Source organism: Salmo trutta, chromosome 10, assembly GCF_901001165.1.
Source record: "Salmo trutta chromosome 10, fSalTru1.1, whole genome shotgun sequence".
Classification (NCBI taxonomy): domain Eukaryota; kingdom Metazoa; phylum Chordata; class Actinopteri; order Salmoniformes; family Salmonidae; genus Salmo; species Salmo trutta.
This window is the reverse complement of record NC_042966.1, coordinates 34,071,473-34,086,641: the sequence shown is the minus strand read 5'-3', so window position 1 is coordinate 34,086,641 and position 15,169 is coordinate 34,071,473. Positions and strand designations below refer to the sequence as shown.

Sequence of the window (15,169 nt, the reverse complement as noted above, 5' to 3'; positions counted from 1 at the left end):
TTGCCTGAGACTGCTTTAATTACTTTGCAAATGAATGGCAAAATGTTTATCTATCATGGTTCAATAATTCTGAATTTGAAATAAAATCAAATAAAAAAAATCTACCTCATTGACAGTCATCTTCAGTTATCATTAGTCAACAATGTGTTAATTAATATTCATAGAACCTTTTCACCCTTATCTCATGTTTCTTTTCTTCTCAGTTGATATCTCCTCCTGATCACCCAACCCCACCCCAGACCCCTCCCCCTATAAATACCCAGCCAGAATATAGAGTCCACCATTTTGTATCCAGGCCCGCTACTATGGAAACAGCTGTTAACAAACACCAGGGCATTTCTCAGCAGCAGTGGCACAACACCCCTGTGGGTGCTGAGGCCAGCTTGGATCTCTTTTTAAATAGGGAGTCTGACTCAGACGAGAGACTAAGCCCCGCTAACTCCACAGACCTGTTTCCTGCTTCTTCAAAGAGTCAGAGTCAGGAGTCCATCCTCTCTGAGAGTTGGGACAAAGACAGGAGCTGGTCTGCACTGCAAATGTCCCCCGAGACGTCTCGCGCGGTGTCCCCGTGCTCCTCAGTGAGATCAGGCATGTTCACCCCCTCTGTTGTGCGAGTCAAGAGGCACTCCCTAGAACCTGGCTCCAGTTTAGTCCACATGCCGCCAACCTGCCTCTCACCAACTTGTTGTGCAAGTCCCTCCTCGCCCCCCTGTCCCCTGTCCCCCCGCCTCCGCTCCCGCCACAGGCCCCCTCCCACACGGCTCTCCCTGCTAACAGCTATCCTCCGAAAGGGCCGCCTGCCAGTCCTGTCCCCTACTCTGACTCTACAGAGACCCTACTCCCCCTGCTGGCCCATTCACCATGGGACTTCCTGTAATGCCTGCTCTGCAGCTTCCAGTGTGGCCTCTATTCCCCTGGAGGTGTCCTCATCCAGGGCCCAGTCCTCAGCCTCCATACACAGCCCAGCTCAGAGTTACCATCACAGGGATGGATGTGTGTTAGAGTCCCTTAGATCTGTCAATGCACCCCTGTCCATAGAGTCTAAGGAGCTTTCCACCTCATGGAGAATGGTTGGCCCTCACAGCCCACCATTAAGACACTCAGATGAACTGAAATCAAACAATGGAATTATCTCTGAGAGGGTCACCTCCCCCTCTTATCGAAGCCTTGTGGCGTCACCAGTCCCACCGTTGTCTCAACCGTTCCCTCAGAACCTCCCCAAACCAGTAGACCACACCAAAGTTCCAAGTCCACCTCTGTACTCATCACACTCAAGATTCAGACGTCTGTTTCCTGAGCCACTCAACAACTCAGTTAACTCAAGACTTAACTCACTGTCACCTGAGCCAAAACCAGTTAAGAACCAGGGGGCTTCTGTGCCCCACGATACAAATCAACCCCTGTATTCGTCACACTCAAGACTTAAATGTCTGTCTCCTAACCCAGCTCACAACCAGGGGACCTCTGCATGTCAACCTCTTTACTCATCCTTCTCAAAGATCAGCTCACCGTCTCCCGGACTAGTAAACACCTCATCAAACTCAACACTGGACTCACTGTCTGCCGGACCAGTAAACACCTCATCAAACTCAACACTGGACTCACTTTCTGCCGGACCAGTAAACACCTCATCAAACTCAACACTGGACTCACTGTCTGCTGAACCTAAACCAGTTAGCAAGAACTTTGTCCAAGCTCTGAATTCTCACCTACGATCAAAGCTCACCTTTCTGTCTTCTGCACCTGCTAATAACCAGGAGACCTTTAAGGCCCTCGATACGTCTACACCTGAAGTTTCCTCCATGGGAACCTCTAACAATCGGGGGATTTCTATGGCGACCCTTAACACCTGGGGGACCGCAAGGCCCCAAGTTTGGAGTCCACTGCCCAACTCATGTCTTTACAGGTCTCCTAAACCTCACTCTCTCTCCTGCTGTGTCCCAGAGGGCCATCTTTCTGCCTCATCCCACTCACCCAGTGGCACACTTTCCTCTGCACAGAGGTACACAGATACAATATCACCAACCCCATTACAGAATGGCCTGAAAACACCTCCACACTCGATGCTGCAACTCGGTGTCTCCCCAGCTCACAGAGCTTTCCACCTTACTCCCACCCTCTACACACCCCCAGGATGTCCATCACCTAAGCCCCCCACTCCGCCCTCAACACCCGACCGCTTCACCCTCTCCCCTTCTCCGGTGCCCCCGACCCGTGACCTTACTCCGTCTCCCTCTCTCTCCCTGCGCTCTACGCCCTCTCCATGCCTATGGAGGGAGATGTCAGACTCCCTTGATACAAAAAGAAAGGTAGCTACTCTGCATGCTGGCATGCAGTCCAATCGCACGCCACCTGCATGAGTCAAGTAAACAAGGACAAAGGAAACTATTAATGTCCTGTGACTGACATTGAGTACTGTAAGGATGATTGAGTATCTGGCAAGATGCCGCTCGGCTAAAAATTATCTTGTTAACTTACAACCTCTAACAGCAACTATATTGTCCTTGGTTCCCAACTGTCATACTTGCTTTTCAGAGTTAGACAGTTAGTCAAACGTTTTTTTCATGAAAATGTTGTAGGGTTCACGTGCATTATGTCTAAACAGAATTGTGTTGTTACATTGAGAAATGGAATCATTTTGAACATTTCTAGCAAAGCCCATCCTGGGAATAGCACTATAAATGAGATTTGTTTTGTATTTTTCATATCCCTCCACCCATCCCTCTCAACTCTAGCCACACAAGATCAAGTTAAGCTATAAAGCCCTCGCTGCAATTCCCACAAACACCGTTCTGTTGGACCAGCAGGTAAGCACAGTCTGCTGACGTTTCTGTTGAAATCCCAATATCTCTATCTCATTGCTAATTGACAATCAGCCAGAAACATTACAGTTAAACAGCTGCCAAATGATGGTTGCTACAGACACACCTGACCTGGATCAATCGGCAGTAGAAACAATAAACTATTTTTCCCGCCCCGGTTTTGTTAAAAAGCTGACAGATAGCGCTGGAGAAATGTAACCATTCAAAATTATAGACAGAGTTAGAGATGCAAGGACTGACCATCCATGATATAACAATAACAGTTTCAATCATGTTTTGAGGCTATATAGCGTTTGTTTACATTTACTTTGTTTACAAACAATGGAGTAAAACAAGCTGATATTTTGGGTTCTGATGGGGTAGACAGTTGAACTAAGCTCATGAGGCATTTCTAAGTTATATTCTTGAAGAATCAATGGGTACACATCATACATTTATAAGTCCAAATATGCATGTAGTAACTGTCCCTTTAAGTTCAACAGTGCAGTCCGACTTTGGGGCAACGAGTTGAGGAATGAAAAACGTATGTATTTTTAGTGACTGAAATGAGGTGGTTTATTCAGTCAAATGGAGGGATAACATGCTATAATAATAAAATGCTTATTGGAATGAGTCACTACAGTTCTCATTTAGTCAACTGAATTGGAATGAGTTTATTTTGTTAATACAGAAAATGAATTACCTTTGATTGTGCCTGTGACAGGGTTGACATGCTTCAGACTGAGGATAGAAGTGGAAGACAGGAACATTTACAAAATGCCTGACAGCCTTAATCGCTTTACCAATGTTGACTCAATAGAAAATACATTAAAACATGCTCCATTGAATATATATATAAAAAAAGTTGTCCTCCTTGTTCTACACATGACACATGACAAAGGAAGAGAACATATACTACAAAGAAAGAATTTCATACAGTATGTGCGGATCAGGAAAATTCTCACACAAAAGGGTGATCAAATTAAGATCCTACAACTGTACGTACTGTACTGTACGTTCTGTCCATTGATGTTTCCATCTCAATTTATATTGCTTTCACAGGCAATTGATGATCAAGTGGACAAAGAAGGAGATTCACAGGGCCCAGTGGACAGACGTAAGAAAGAGGACACACATGCAGAGGTACAGTACAGTGGAGTACAGTGCAGAACAGTGTGGCCTCTGATTCCTAAAACACTGTGTACTTGTAGCATCAATTATTTTGTAAATATATTCTATGAACCTTGAAATGTAGATGCTTGTTTGCCAGAACGTTTCTTTACACATCTCCATGTAGATGTACTTGACTTTGAGGCAGCTGAGCATCTGTACTGTAAAAAAGTCCAATACTTTCTCTGAAGTGTTTGGAAACCAATTTAGTCAGTTCAAAAGTAAAGTGCAAATTTCTATTTTAAAACCATATATTGCAGGACTGTTAGCTTGATGATAAAGGTCTTGTTAAGAATATTAACGTTACTGTAGCCTTGCCTATATGCTGCAAGAATGTCTATTTAACTGCTGATTCTCTCTACAGATGTGTTCCCCTGCACAGTTGCGAAAGCAGTCAGAAGATCTGTACGCTGTCATAGACGAAGTGTTAGAGGACCCCATTCCAATGGTGAGTTTTGTATTGACCTGCACTCACTTGAGCCAAAGTGGAAGAGATCAAATGAAGTGTTCTCCTTTATGATTACTTTTGGCATCTTTCAGCGCCAAGCATCACCTGCCTTCGCATACTCCAGGGAATCAATGGACAAATGTGCACCAAAGGTATGTAAGAAGCTGTTCAGGTGGGCCTTCGTGCTTCAGCAAACAAATGAAAGGAGGGCAGCTCAATAGCATTGTCAAAAATCATGAGAAGGGCTTACCAAGAAAAACTCCCAATGTAAGAAGCACTCACAGCAATATGTAGAATAGAATAGGAAACCTTTTTTTCCGAGAAGGAACTTCAGATGTGGCAAGTTGGATAAGATAAAGATATATATATATATAGTAAACATACAAACAACAACATTCACACATGACAGATACAAATGCTTACAAGGTATAATGTATACAAGATAAACATACTCCACACAAATACATTTCCATTTAAACGCCATACTGACGCTGGGAAAAAACTGTGTGTGGTTCTCTTGGTTTTAAGAGTGTATACGCCCTGATTGCGTTATTGCATATTTACTGTTCAGTGGATGTGTTATCCAAAATGATTTCTTTACCCCTCTTACGTGAGCGGTCTGTTTAAATGTCTCGTAGGTGGCTCGTCTCTTATGTCAGACTTTGTTCAGTTTCTCATAACTTATTAGAAAGCAATAATGTGATCCATTCATATCCACATTTCATACAGGTGCAGTAATCTCATTACATTGCATACAGTTACAGTAATGTCATTACATTGCATACAGTTACAGTAATGTCATTACATTGCATACAGGTACAGTAATCTCATTACATTGCATACAGTTACAGTAATGTCATTACATTGCATACAGTTACAGTAATGTCATTACATTGCATACAGGTACAGTAATGTCATTACATTGCATACAGGTACAGTAATCTCATTACAATGCATACAGGTACAGTAATCTCATTACAATGCATACAGGTACAGTAATCTCATTACAATGCATACAGGTACAGTAATCTCATTACAATGCATACAGGTACAGTAATCTCATTACATTGCATACAGGTACAGTAATCTCATTACAATGCATACAGGTATAGTAATCTCATTACATTGCATACAGGTACAGTAATCTCATTACATTGCATACAGGTACAGTAATCTCATTACAATGCATACAGGTACAGTAATCTCATTACATTGCATACAGGTACAGTAATCTCATTACATTGCATACAGGTACAGTAGCATAACATCCCTTTCTACATCCATTATTCCAACTGTCTTTGTATGTTGGAGTGTGTGTGTGTGTTCGTGTGTGTTCGTGTGTGTGTGTGTGTGTGTGTGTGTGTGTGTGTGTGTGTGTGTGTGTGTGTGTGTGTGTGTGTGTGTGTGTGTGTGTGTGTGTGTGTGTGTGTGTGTGTGTGTGTGTGTGTGTGTGTGTGTGTGTGTGTGTTCGTGTGTGTGCGTGTGGTCAGATACTGATCATGTGAAATTAGATGATCCTCTAACTGGCTGATAATTATGCTGGTAATATCCCCTTCCATAGGGCTACACAATGTGTTACACAAAGTGGATTGAAAAGACAGTCCAGATATATAAAGGTGACATTCAGGGTCATAACAGTCTACTTATACAATCACCACCACAAACAGCCCAGGAAGTAGATAAACTGCCTTTACCAGGAATAGTCTTCTCATGAAGTTCTCATTATTTGTGTTTCTCTGTTTGCTTTCTCCCACATGTAGAGGTACACCTCATTGCCAAGGTCATTGGGACGTGAAACGAAATATGTGAGTATATACATATGTATGTTTGTTTTGTCCCCTAAGCAAGATCCACTATACATTCCAAAATAACTGAGAATGCTTATTATTGTGCATCTGGAAATGCAAACTTGCTCACTAAAGGAAAAAAACAAACATTTTCAGGCTCTTCAAAAAGATGAATCTGATGTCTACATTGGAAAGCACAATAACTTTGATGACTAATTACTGTGTCTGTAATTAAATGACTACACAATGTGCTATTTGATCAATCCATGAGGTGTTCTTTGTTGTGTTGTTTTCATTTCTCATATGTGTTTGTAAGAAAATAAATGAATAGAATATCCTGAAAAAGATTGTCCTCATGAGATTTAGAGATACTCTGTGTATGAAAGCAGGTTACATACATTGCATAGGGAACATCAACATTTTGTTGCTTAGAGAAGTGGGTATGTTTGAGAAGGGGATTTTCTGAGTGAAAACTTGTGGTGGACTTTGGCTTTCATAATATCATTACGGTGGGGATGTTCTACCCCTCTAAGTCTCAATGGCTCTTCAGATCTCAAGCTGGAAATGTAATCCGTTATAGTTAATAGACTATATCTGGAAATATTTAGATTAATACAACAACTTACTGAAGTATCTCAGCATGCAAACAACATGACAGCTTTGTCTAGGGAACGAGACTGCATGATAAGATAGGATTCAAAACAAAACCAGTCATGAATGTTTCATTAAGTTGCATTTATATTCACTGAACTTTACGAATCTTTCATCAAGAGACACATCATTCTTTTCAAGATTTTGACTTCAGTAGTTTACAGAAGTCTGAGAGTCCATTGTCATCGACGCCAAAGAAAGACTCTTTCTAATCAAAGGAAGACTAGTTCTTTGTGCAGCAAGTTGACACTTGGATGATTATATACTGCATGTGGGATCTTAATTTGATCATCCTGTTGCAGGATAACAGGAAACGTAAAGCTTGTAGTGTATTTAAGGTTTAAAAAGGCTTCTGAAGTTTATTTCCACTTTGAAATTGTAGATTTGATTTTCCCTTTACAAAAAATGTATTAACCCATACTAAAATGTCCATTTAATTATAATCAAAATGATAATTCACCTGTTCTTACAGGATCATTTTTCTGCTGTAGCAAACTGGGTCAAATTAAGATCCTACGTTTGTAGTAAAAATCCAAAATACATCAACTTTATATACAGTATGTGCTGATATTTTATTTTTTACAGGCAACCTTCAACCTACAACCGTCTGTTGAGAGAAATCTGGCAGACACCTATAAGGTATTTATTCTATTGCAAATCTGTTTAAACTATGTTATGCTAATGAATGGCCATCCCATATGCTTTGCTATTTCTTTATTAAGTGTATATTTTCCATGATCTTATGTTTTCGTTATCTACAAAAGCAAATTAATCAAGACATATTTTCAAACATTACAGACTAAGCCTGGCGTAATTCGACCTGCCAATATTATCCCAAAATTACCAGAGGAAAATTATGATGAAGCGTTTCATCCAAACCCCTTCAAGAAATATCTGGACGAGTTGACTGTCAATGACCAGAACAAGGTAGGTATAGTTTAACCCACAATACCTTGGTATTAGGTTACCTCAGAACACGTATGTGTTGAAAACAACTAAGTTTATCTTATGGGATTGCCTGATTCATTTAGAGTGTGCATATTAACCAGCACTTAGACATCACTGTTTCCAAATAGCATACTTGACATATAAAAATGGGAAAGTGGGTTTAGTGTAGAACTTCTGCTTATTAAGTCTTTGTTTACTTGTAAAGGTTACTTTAGAGGCTTTCCTTTTTTTCTTCTTTTTTTTTTATTTGTAGATTTTCAGACATGGGAACAGAGACATTGAAACTGTACCAACACACCCAGTGCTTTAAAACCCCACCCACCCCACCCCTTCCGTCCCTCCCTCCCTCCCACCCACTCCGTCCCTCCCTCCCACCCACTCACCCACTCCGTCCCTCCCTCCCTCCCACCCACTCCGTCCGTCCCTCCCTCCCACCCACTCACCCACTCCGTCCCTCCCTCCCACCCACCCACCCACTCCGTCCCTCCCTCCCTCCCTCCCACCCACTCCGTCCCTCCCTCCCTCCCACCCACCCCGTCTCTCCCTCCCTCCCACCCACCCCGTCTCTCCCTCCCTCCCCACCAAGGCATCATACCAAGACATCATAGAACAAAAATTCTAAATAGACAAATAAAAACAAACATTGAGAAAAACAAAGACAAAAACAATAGCAATAATTTGTAACAATAATAGTAATAATTGGTCATACAGCAGCACTACTGTGCTTTATTAGGAGCTCCAACACATCTGACTCCAATCAAGGGCTTGGTAATGAGTTGTTTTGTTGAATCGAGAGAGCTAGCACCGTGGCAAGAACAAAGATGCAGAGGTTATTGTATTTGCTGTTTAGTCAAATGGAACTAGGATTAGTTAAATTCAAGAGCACTTTAATTATATTCATTAGGTTTTGAGATGTTTTGTAAAAACATAGTTTGTAGATTTTGGTCTGGCAGTTTTCCAAGAACATGAAGGTAGATTGGCTACATTTGCCATGACTGAAAGGCACTGCAGTCGCTTCAATCTTGACCTTGTTGACCTGAAATGATTTCTCCTTTGCTCTAAAACCTGATTTTGTGAAAGATGGGAGCGATCATTCAAGACAATTTTAGGCGATATGTTAAAGTCGGAATCCTTAATACTGAAACTGCCACGTCCGTTTTGGATAACAAAAAAGTTACTGCAAACAAAGGTTTGGACACACCTACTCATTCAAGGGTTTCTGTAAACTATGAAATAACACATATGGAATCATGTAGTATCCAAAAAAAGTGTTAAACAAATCAAAATATATTTTAGATTCTTCAAAGTAGCCATCTTGACTGAGATGGTTTGGGATGAGTTAGACTGCAGAGTGAAGGAAAAGCAGCCAACAAGTGCTCAGCATATGTGGGAACTCCTTCAAGACTGTTGGAAAAGCATTCCTCATGAAGCTGGTTGAGAGAATGCCAATAATGTGCAAAGCTGTCATCAAGGCAAAGGGTGGCTACTTTGAAGAATCTCAAATGGAAAATAAATGTTGATATGTTTAACACTTTTTTGGTTACTACATGATTCCATATGTGTTATTTCATAGTTTTGATGTCGTCACTATTATTCTACAATGTTTAATTATATTTTTATTTAACCAGGTAAGCTAGTTGAGAACAAGTTCTCATTTACAACTGCGACCTGGCCAAAATAAAGCAAAGCAGTGCGACACAAACAACAACACAGAGTTACACATGGAATAAACAAGCATACAGTCAATAACACAATAGAAAAAAAGAAGTTCTATATACAGTACAGTGTGTGCAAATGGCGTGAGGAGGTAAGGCAACAAATAGGCCATAGTAGCGAAGTAATTACAATTTAGCAAATTAACACTGGAGTGATAGATGAGCAGATGGTGATGTGCAAGTACAAATACTGGTGTTGTAAAGAGCAGAAAAGTAAATAAAAACAATATGGGGATGAGGTAGGAAGATTGGGTGGGCTATTTACAGATGGGCTATGTACAGCTGCAGCAATCGGTTAGCTGCTCAGATAGCTGATGTTTAAAGTTAGTGAGGGAAATATAAGTCTCCAGCTTCAGCGATTTTTGGAATTCGTTCCAGTCATTCGCAGAACTGGAAGGAAAGGCGGCCAAAGGAGGTGTTGGCTTTGGGGATGACCAGTGAGATATACCTGTAGAAAATAGTAAAAATAAAGAAATACCCTTGAATGTGTAGGTGTGTCCAAATTTTTGACTGGTACTGTATCTTTAATTTGACTCAAAAGAAAAGTGAGTTTGTGGGTGATTCTCCAATACAATGTCACATTATGTAAGCTCCTACTGACAAACTCATTATGCTCCTATTAAGTACATATGAAGAGTTTATTTACAAAACACTATACAGTGCCAACAGGACAATGACCCTAAGCACACAGCCAAGATAATGCACGAGTGGCTTTGGGACAAGTCTCCGAATGTCGTTGAGTGGCCCAGCCAGAGCCCGGATTTTAACCCGATTGAATATCTCTGGAGAGACCTGAAAATAGCTGTGCAGCAATGCTCCCCATCCAACCTGACAGAGCTTGAGAGGATCTGCAGTGAAGAATGGGAGAAACCCCCCAAATACAGGTGTGCCAAGCTTGTAGCTTCATACCCAAGAAGACTCAAGACTGTAATCACTGCCAAAGGTGCATCAACAAAGTACTGAGTAAAGGGTCTGAATACTTATGTAAATGTGATATTTCAGTTGTTTATTTTTAATAAATTAGCAAACATTTATAAAACGTGTTTTTCCTTTGTCATTATGGGTTATTGTGTGTAGATTGATGAGGGGGAAAAAACGATTTAATCCATTTTAGAACAAGGCTGTAACCTAACAAAATGTGGGGAAAAATCAAGGGGTCTGAATACTTTCCAAAAGCACTGTATATCCATTTTCAAACTTGATGTTGGTAATTTAGCTTTTTTTAAAGAAATTATGAAAGAGATTGGTTTGTTTTTTTCACTATCTAATTATGGCATGGTGTTCAATGACAGACATGTATTTTTTTTTAAATATATCACTTGATGGTTTCATTTCAGAGAGAAAAATAATCATATTTATTTGCAAAATATCCACCTTACTCTCTGTAAGGATCTGGGTGTAGCTGGTGCAGAGGAGTCAGGCGCAGGACAGCAGAGATGAGTAACAAAAGGAACTTTACTCAAAATATCCAAATACATGAAGTCATACCAAGCCCAAAAACATCGGACCGAACTTACAAAAAACAATCACGCACAAAAACCATGGGGAAAACAGAGGGTTAAATAATGAACATGTAATTGGGGAATTGAAACCAGGTGTGTAAAACAAAGACTAAACAAATAGAAAATGAAAAGTGGATCGGCGATGGTTAGAAGGCCGGTGACGTCGACCGCCGAACGCCGCCCGAACAAGAAGAGGGACCGACTTCGGCGGAAGTCGTGACACTCTCAGAGGGATAAATAGCGCTGCTAGGTTTTACACAGTCAAATGTAACAAAATCATTTGTTTTTTTTATAAAGAACTGTACAAATGATACATCAACATTTAAAAAATAGTCACACAAAAAATGTAATGCGTTTAATATGAGATCTGTATGTAAAACATTTACATTTTACATTTTAGTCATTTAGCAGATGGTCTTATTTTCAAGTTTTAATGTCACATACACAAGTACAGTGAAATGCCTTTCTTGCAAGCTCTAACCCCAACAATGCATTAATCAATATCAATGTAATGTTAAAAATAACATAAGGTAGAACAAAAAACATACAATAAATTAAATTAAGAAATAAGAAGAACACGAGAAATGTACAGGGATACTGGAGTAATACTGGGAGATATGTATAGGGCTAAGGTGACTAGGCAACAGGATATACTGTGTGGTAAACAGAGTAGCAGCAATGTACAGTTGAAGTCTGAAATTTAAATACACCTTAGCCAAATACATTTAAACTCAGTTTTATTCCTGACAATTAATCCTAGTAAAAATTCCATGTCTTAGGTCAGTTAGGATCACCACTTTATTTTAAGAATGTGAAATGTCAGAATAATAGTAGAGAGAATGTTTTATTTCAGCTTTTATTTCTTTCATCACATTCCCAGTGGGTCAGAAGTTAACATACACTCAATTAGTATTTGGTAGCATTGCCTTTAAATTGCTTAACTTGGGTCAAACGTTTCGGGTAGCCTCCCACAAACTTCCCACAATAAGTTGCGTGAATTTTGGCCCATTCCTCCTGACAGAGCTGGTGTAACTGAGTCAGGTTTGTAGGCCTCCTTGCTCGCACACACTTTTTCAGTTCTGCCCACAAATTGTCTATAGGATTGAGGTCAGGGCTTTGTGATGGCCACTTGTCCTTAAGCCATTTTGCCGCAATTTTGGAAGTATGCTTGGGGTCATTGTCCATTTGGAAGACCCATTTGCGACCAAGATTTAACTTCCTGACTGATGTCTTGAGATGTTGCTTCAATTTATCCACATCATTTTCTTACCTCATGATGCCATCTATTTTGCAAAGTGCACCAGTGCCAGCTGTAGCAAAGCACCCCCACAACATGATGCTGCCACCCCCGTGCTTCACGGTTGGGATGGTGTTCTTCGGCTTGCAAGCATCCCCCTTTTTCCTCCAAACATAACGATGGTAATTATGGCCAAACAGTTCTATTTTTGTTTCATCAGACCAGAGGACATTTCTCCAAAAAGTACGATCTTTGTCCCCATGTACAGTTGCAAACCGCAGTCTGGCATTTTTATGACGGTTTTGGAGCAGTGGCTTCTTCATTGCTGAGCGGCCTATCAGGTGATGTCGATATAGAAGTTGTTTTACTGTGGATATAGATATTTTTGTACCTGTTTCCTCCAGCATCTTCACAAGGTCCTTTGCTGTTGTTCTGGGATTGATTTGCACTTTTTGCAACAAAGTACGTTCATCTCTAGGAGGCAGAACGCATCTCCTTCCTGAGTGGTATGACGGCTGCGTGTTTATACCTGCGTACTATTGTTTGTACAGATGTATGTGGTATCTTCAGGCGTTTGGAAATTGCTCCCAGGGATGAATCAGACTTGTGGAGGTCTACAATTTATTTTCTGAGGCACTGAGTTTGAAGGTAGGCTTTGAAATACATCCACAGGTACACCTCCAATTGACTCAAATGATGTCAATTAGCTTATCAGAAGCTTCTAAAGCCATGACATAATTTTCTGGAATTTTCCAAGCTGTTTAAAGGCACAGTCAACTTAGTGTATGTAAACTTCTGACCCACTGGAATTGCGATACAGTGAATTATATGTGAAATAATCTGTCTGTAAACAATTGTTGGAAAGATTACTTGTGTCATGCACAAATTAGATGTCCTAACCTACTTGCCAAAACTATAGTTTGGTAACAAGAAATTTGTGGAGTGTTTGAAAAACAAGGTTTAATGACTCCAACCTAAGTTTATGTAAACTTCCGACTTCAACTGTGTATGATTGTATGTGTGCGTGTGCTTGTGTAAGGGGGGGGGATTACGATACGCCGGGCACTGCAATCCGGCCCACGAGACATTTTTTTACTTTTTACCACTTTTTTCTCCCCAATTTCTTGGTATCCAATTGGTAGTTACAGTCTTGTCCCATCGCTGCAACTCCAGTACGGACTCGGGAGAGGCGAAGGTCGAGAGCCGTACATTTTTTTAAATTTTATTTTTATTTCACCTTTATTTAACCAGGTAGGCAATTTGAGAACAAGTTCTCATTTACAATTGCGACCTGGTCAAGATAAAGCAAACCCAAGGTTTTAGCGTCATACCCAAGAAGACTCTATGCTGTCATCGCTACCAAAGGTGCTTCAACAAAGTACTGTGTAAAAGGTCTGAATAAATATGTAAATGTTATTTTTCAGTTTTAATATTTTAGAAATTAGCAAACATTTCTCAAAACCAGTTTTTTCTTTTCATTTTGGGTTATTGTGTGTAGATTGATGAGAAAAAAAACGATTTAATCTATTTTAGAATAAGGCTGTAACGTCGCAAAATGTGGAAAAGGTCAAGGGGTCTGAATACTTTACGAAGGTACTGTACACTATTTTTTACATTTTTTAAAATGTATTTAACCTTTATTTAACCAGGTAGGCAAGTTCTCATTTACAATTGCGACCTGGCCAAGATAAAGGAAAGCAGTTCGACACATAACAACACAGAGTTACACATGGAGTAAAACAAACTTACAGTCAATAATACAGTAGAAAAACAAGTCTATAAACAATGTGAGCAAATGAGGTGAGATAAGGGAGGTAAAGGCAAAAAAGCCCATGGTGGCAAAGTAAATACAATATAGCAAGTAAAACACTGGAATGGTAGATTTGTAGTGAAAGAAAGTGCAAAGTAGAAATAGAAATAATGGGGTGCAAAGGAGCAAAATAAATAAATAAATAAATAAATACAGTAAGGGAAGAGGTAGTTGTTTGGGCTAAATTATAGATGGGCTATGTACAGGTGCAGTGATCTGTGAGCTGCTCTGACAGCTGGTGTTTAAAGCTAGTGAGGGAGATAAGTGTTTCGAGTTTCAGAGATTTTTGTAGTTTGTTCCAGTCATTGGCAGCAGAGAACTGGAAGGAGAGACGGCCAAAAGAGGAATTGGCTTTGGGGGTGACCAGAGAGATATACCTGCTGGAGCACGTGCTACAGGTGGGTGCTGCTATGGTGACCAGTGAGCTGAGATAAGGGGGGACTTTACCTAGCAGGGTCTTGTAGATGACCTGGAGCCAGTGGGTTTGGCGACGAGTATGAAGCGAGGGCCAGCCAACGAAAGCGTACAGGTCGCAATGGGGCTTTGGTGACAAAATGGATGGCACTGTGATAGACTGCATCTAGTTTATTGAGTAGGTTATTGGAGGCTATTTTGTAAATGACATCGCCGAAGTCGAGGATCGGTAGGATGGTCAGTTTTACGAGGGTATGTTTGGCAGCATGAGTGAAGGATGCAAAATAGGAAGCCAATTCTAGATTTAACTTTGGATTGGAGATGTTTGATGTGAGTCTGGAAGGAGAGCTTACAGTCTAACCAGACACCTAGGTATTTGTAGTTGTCCACATATTCAAAGTCAGAACCATCGAGAGTAGTGATGCTGGACGGGCGGGCAGGTGCGGGCAGCGATCGGTTGAAGAGCATACATTTAGTTTTACTTGTATTTAAGAGCAGTTGGAGGCCACGGAAGCAGAGTTGTATGGCATTGAAGCTCGTCTGGAGGGTTGTTAACACAGTGTCCAAAGAAGGGCCAGAAGTATACAGAATGGTGTCGTGTGCGTAGAGGTGGATCAGAGACTCACCAGCAGCAAGAACGACATCATTTATATATACAGAGAAAAAGAGTTGGCCCAAGAATTGAA

At 40.6% G+C, this 15,169-nt stretch overlaps 1 protein-coding gene across 6 annotated transcripts in view; it reads left to right on the top strand.

The window, feature by feature from the left end:
• The window catches only part of mlip (muscular LMNA-interacting protein), a 48,865-nt gene that overhangs the window by 18,301 nt on the left and 15,395 nt on the right, over window positions 1-15,169 (top strand). For 4 of the 6 annotated variants that reach the window (XM_029765371.1, XM_029765372.1, XM_029765375.1 and 1 more), the window contains 8 exons: window positions 204-2,309; window positions 2,736-2,807; window positions 3,864-3,944; window positions 4,336-4,419; window positions 4,512-4,571; window positions 6,180-6,224; window positions 7,443-7,496; window positions 7,656-7,784. In XM_029765371.1, coding sequence (XP_029621231.1) covers window positions 204-2,309; window positions 2,736-2,807; window positions 3,864-3,944; window positions 4,336-4,419; window positions 4,512-4,571; window positions 6,180-6,224; window positions 7,443-7,496; window positions 7,656-7,784 — 2,631 coding nt within the window. Of the gene's footprint in view, window positions 1-203; window positions 2,310-2,735; window positions 2,808-3,863; window positions 3,945-4,335; window positions 4,420-4,511; window positions 4,572-6,179; window positions 6,225-7,442; window positions 7,497-7,655; window positions 7,785-8,058; window positions 8,161-15,169 lie in introns of those variants that run through there. The other 2 variants (XM_029765373.1, XM_029765376.1) reach the window with 2 other exon arrangements.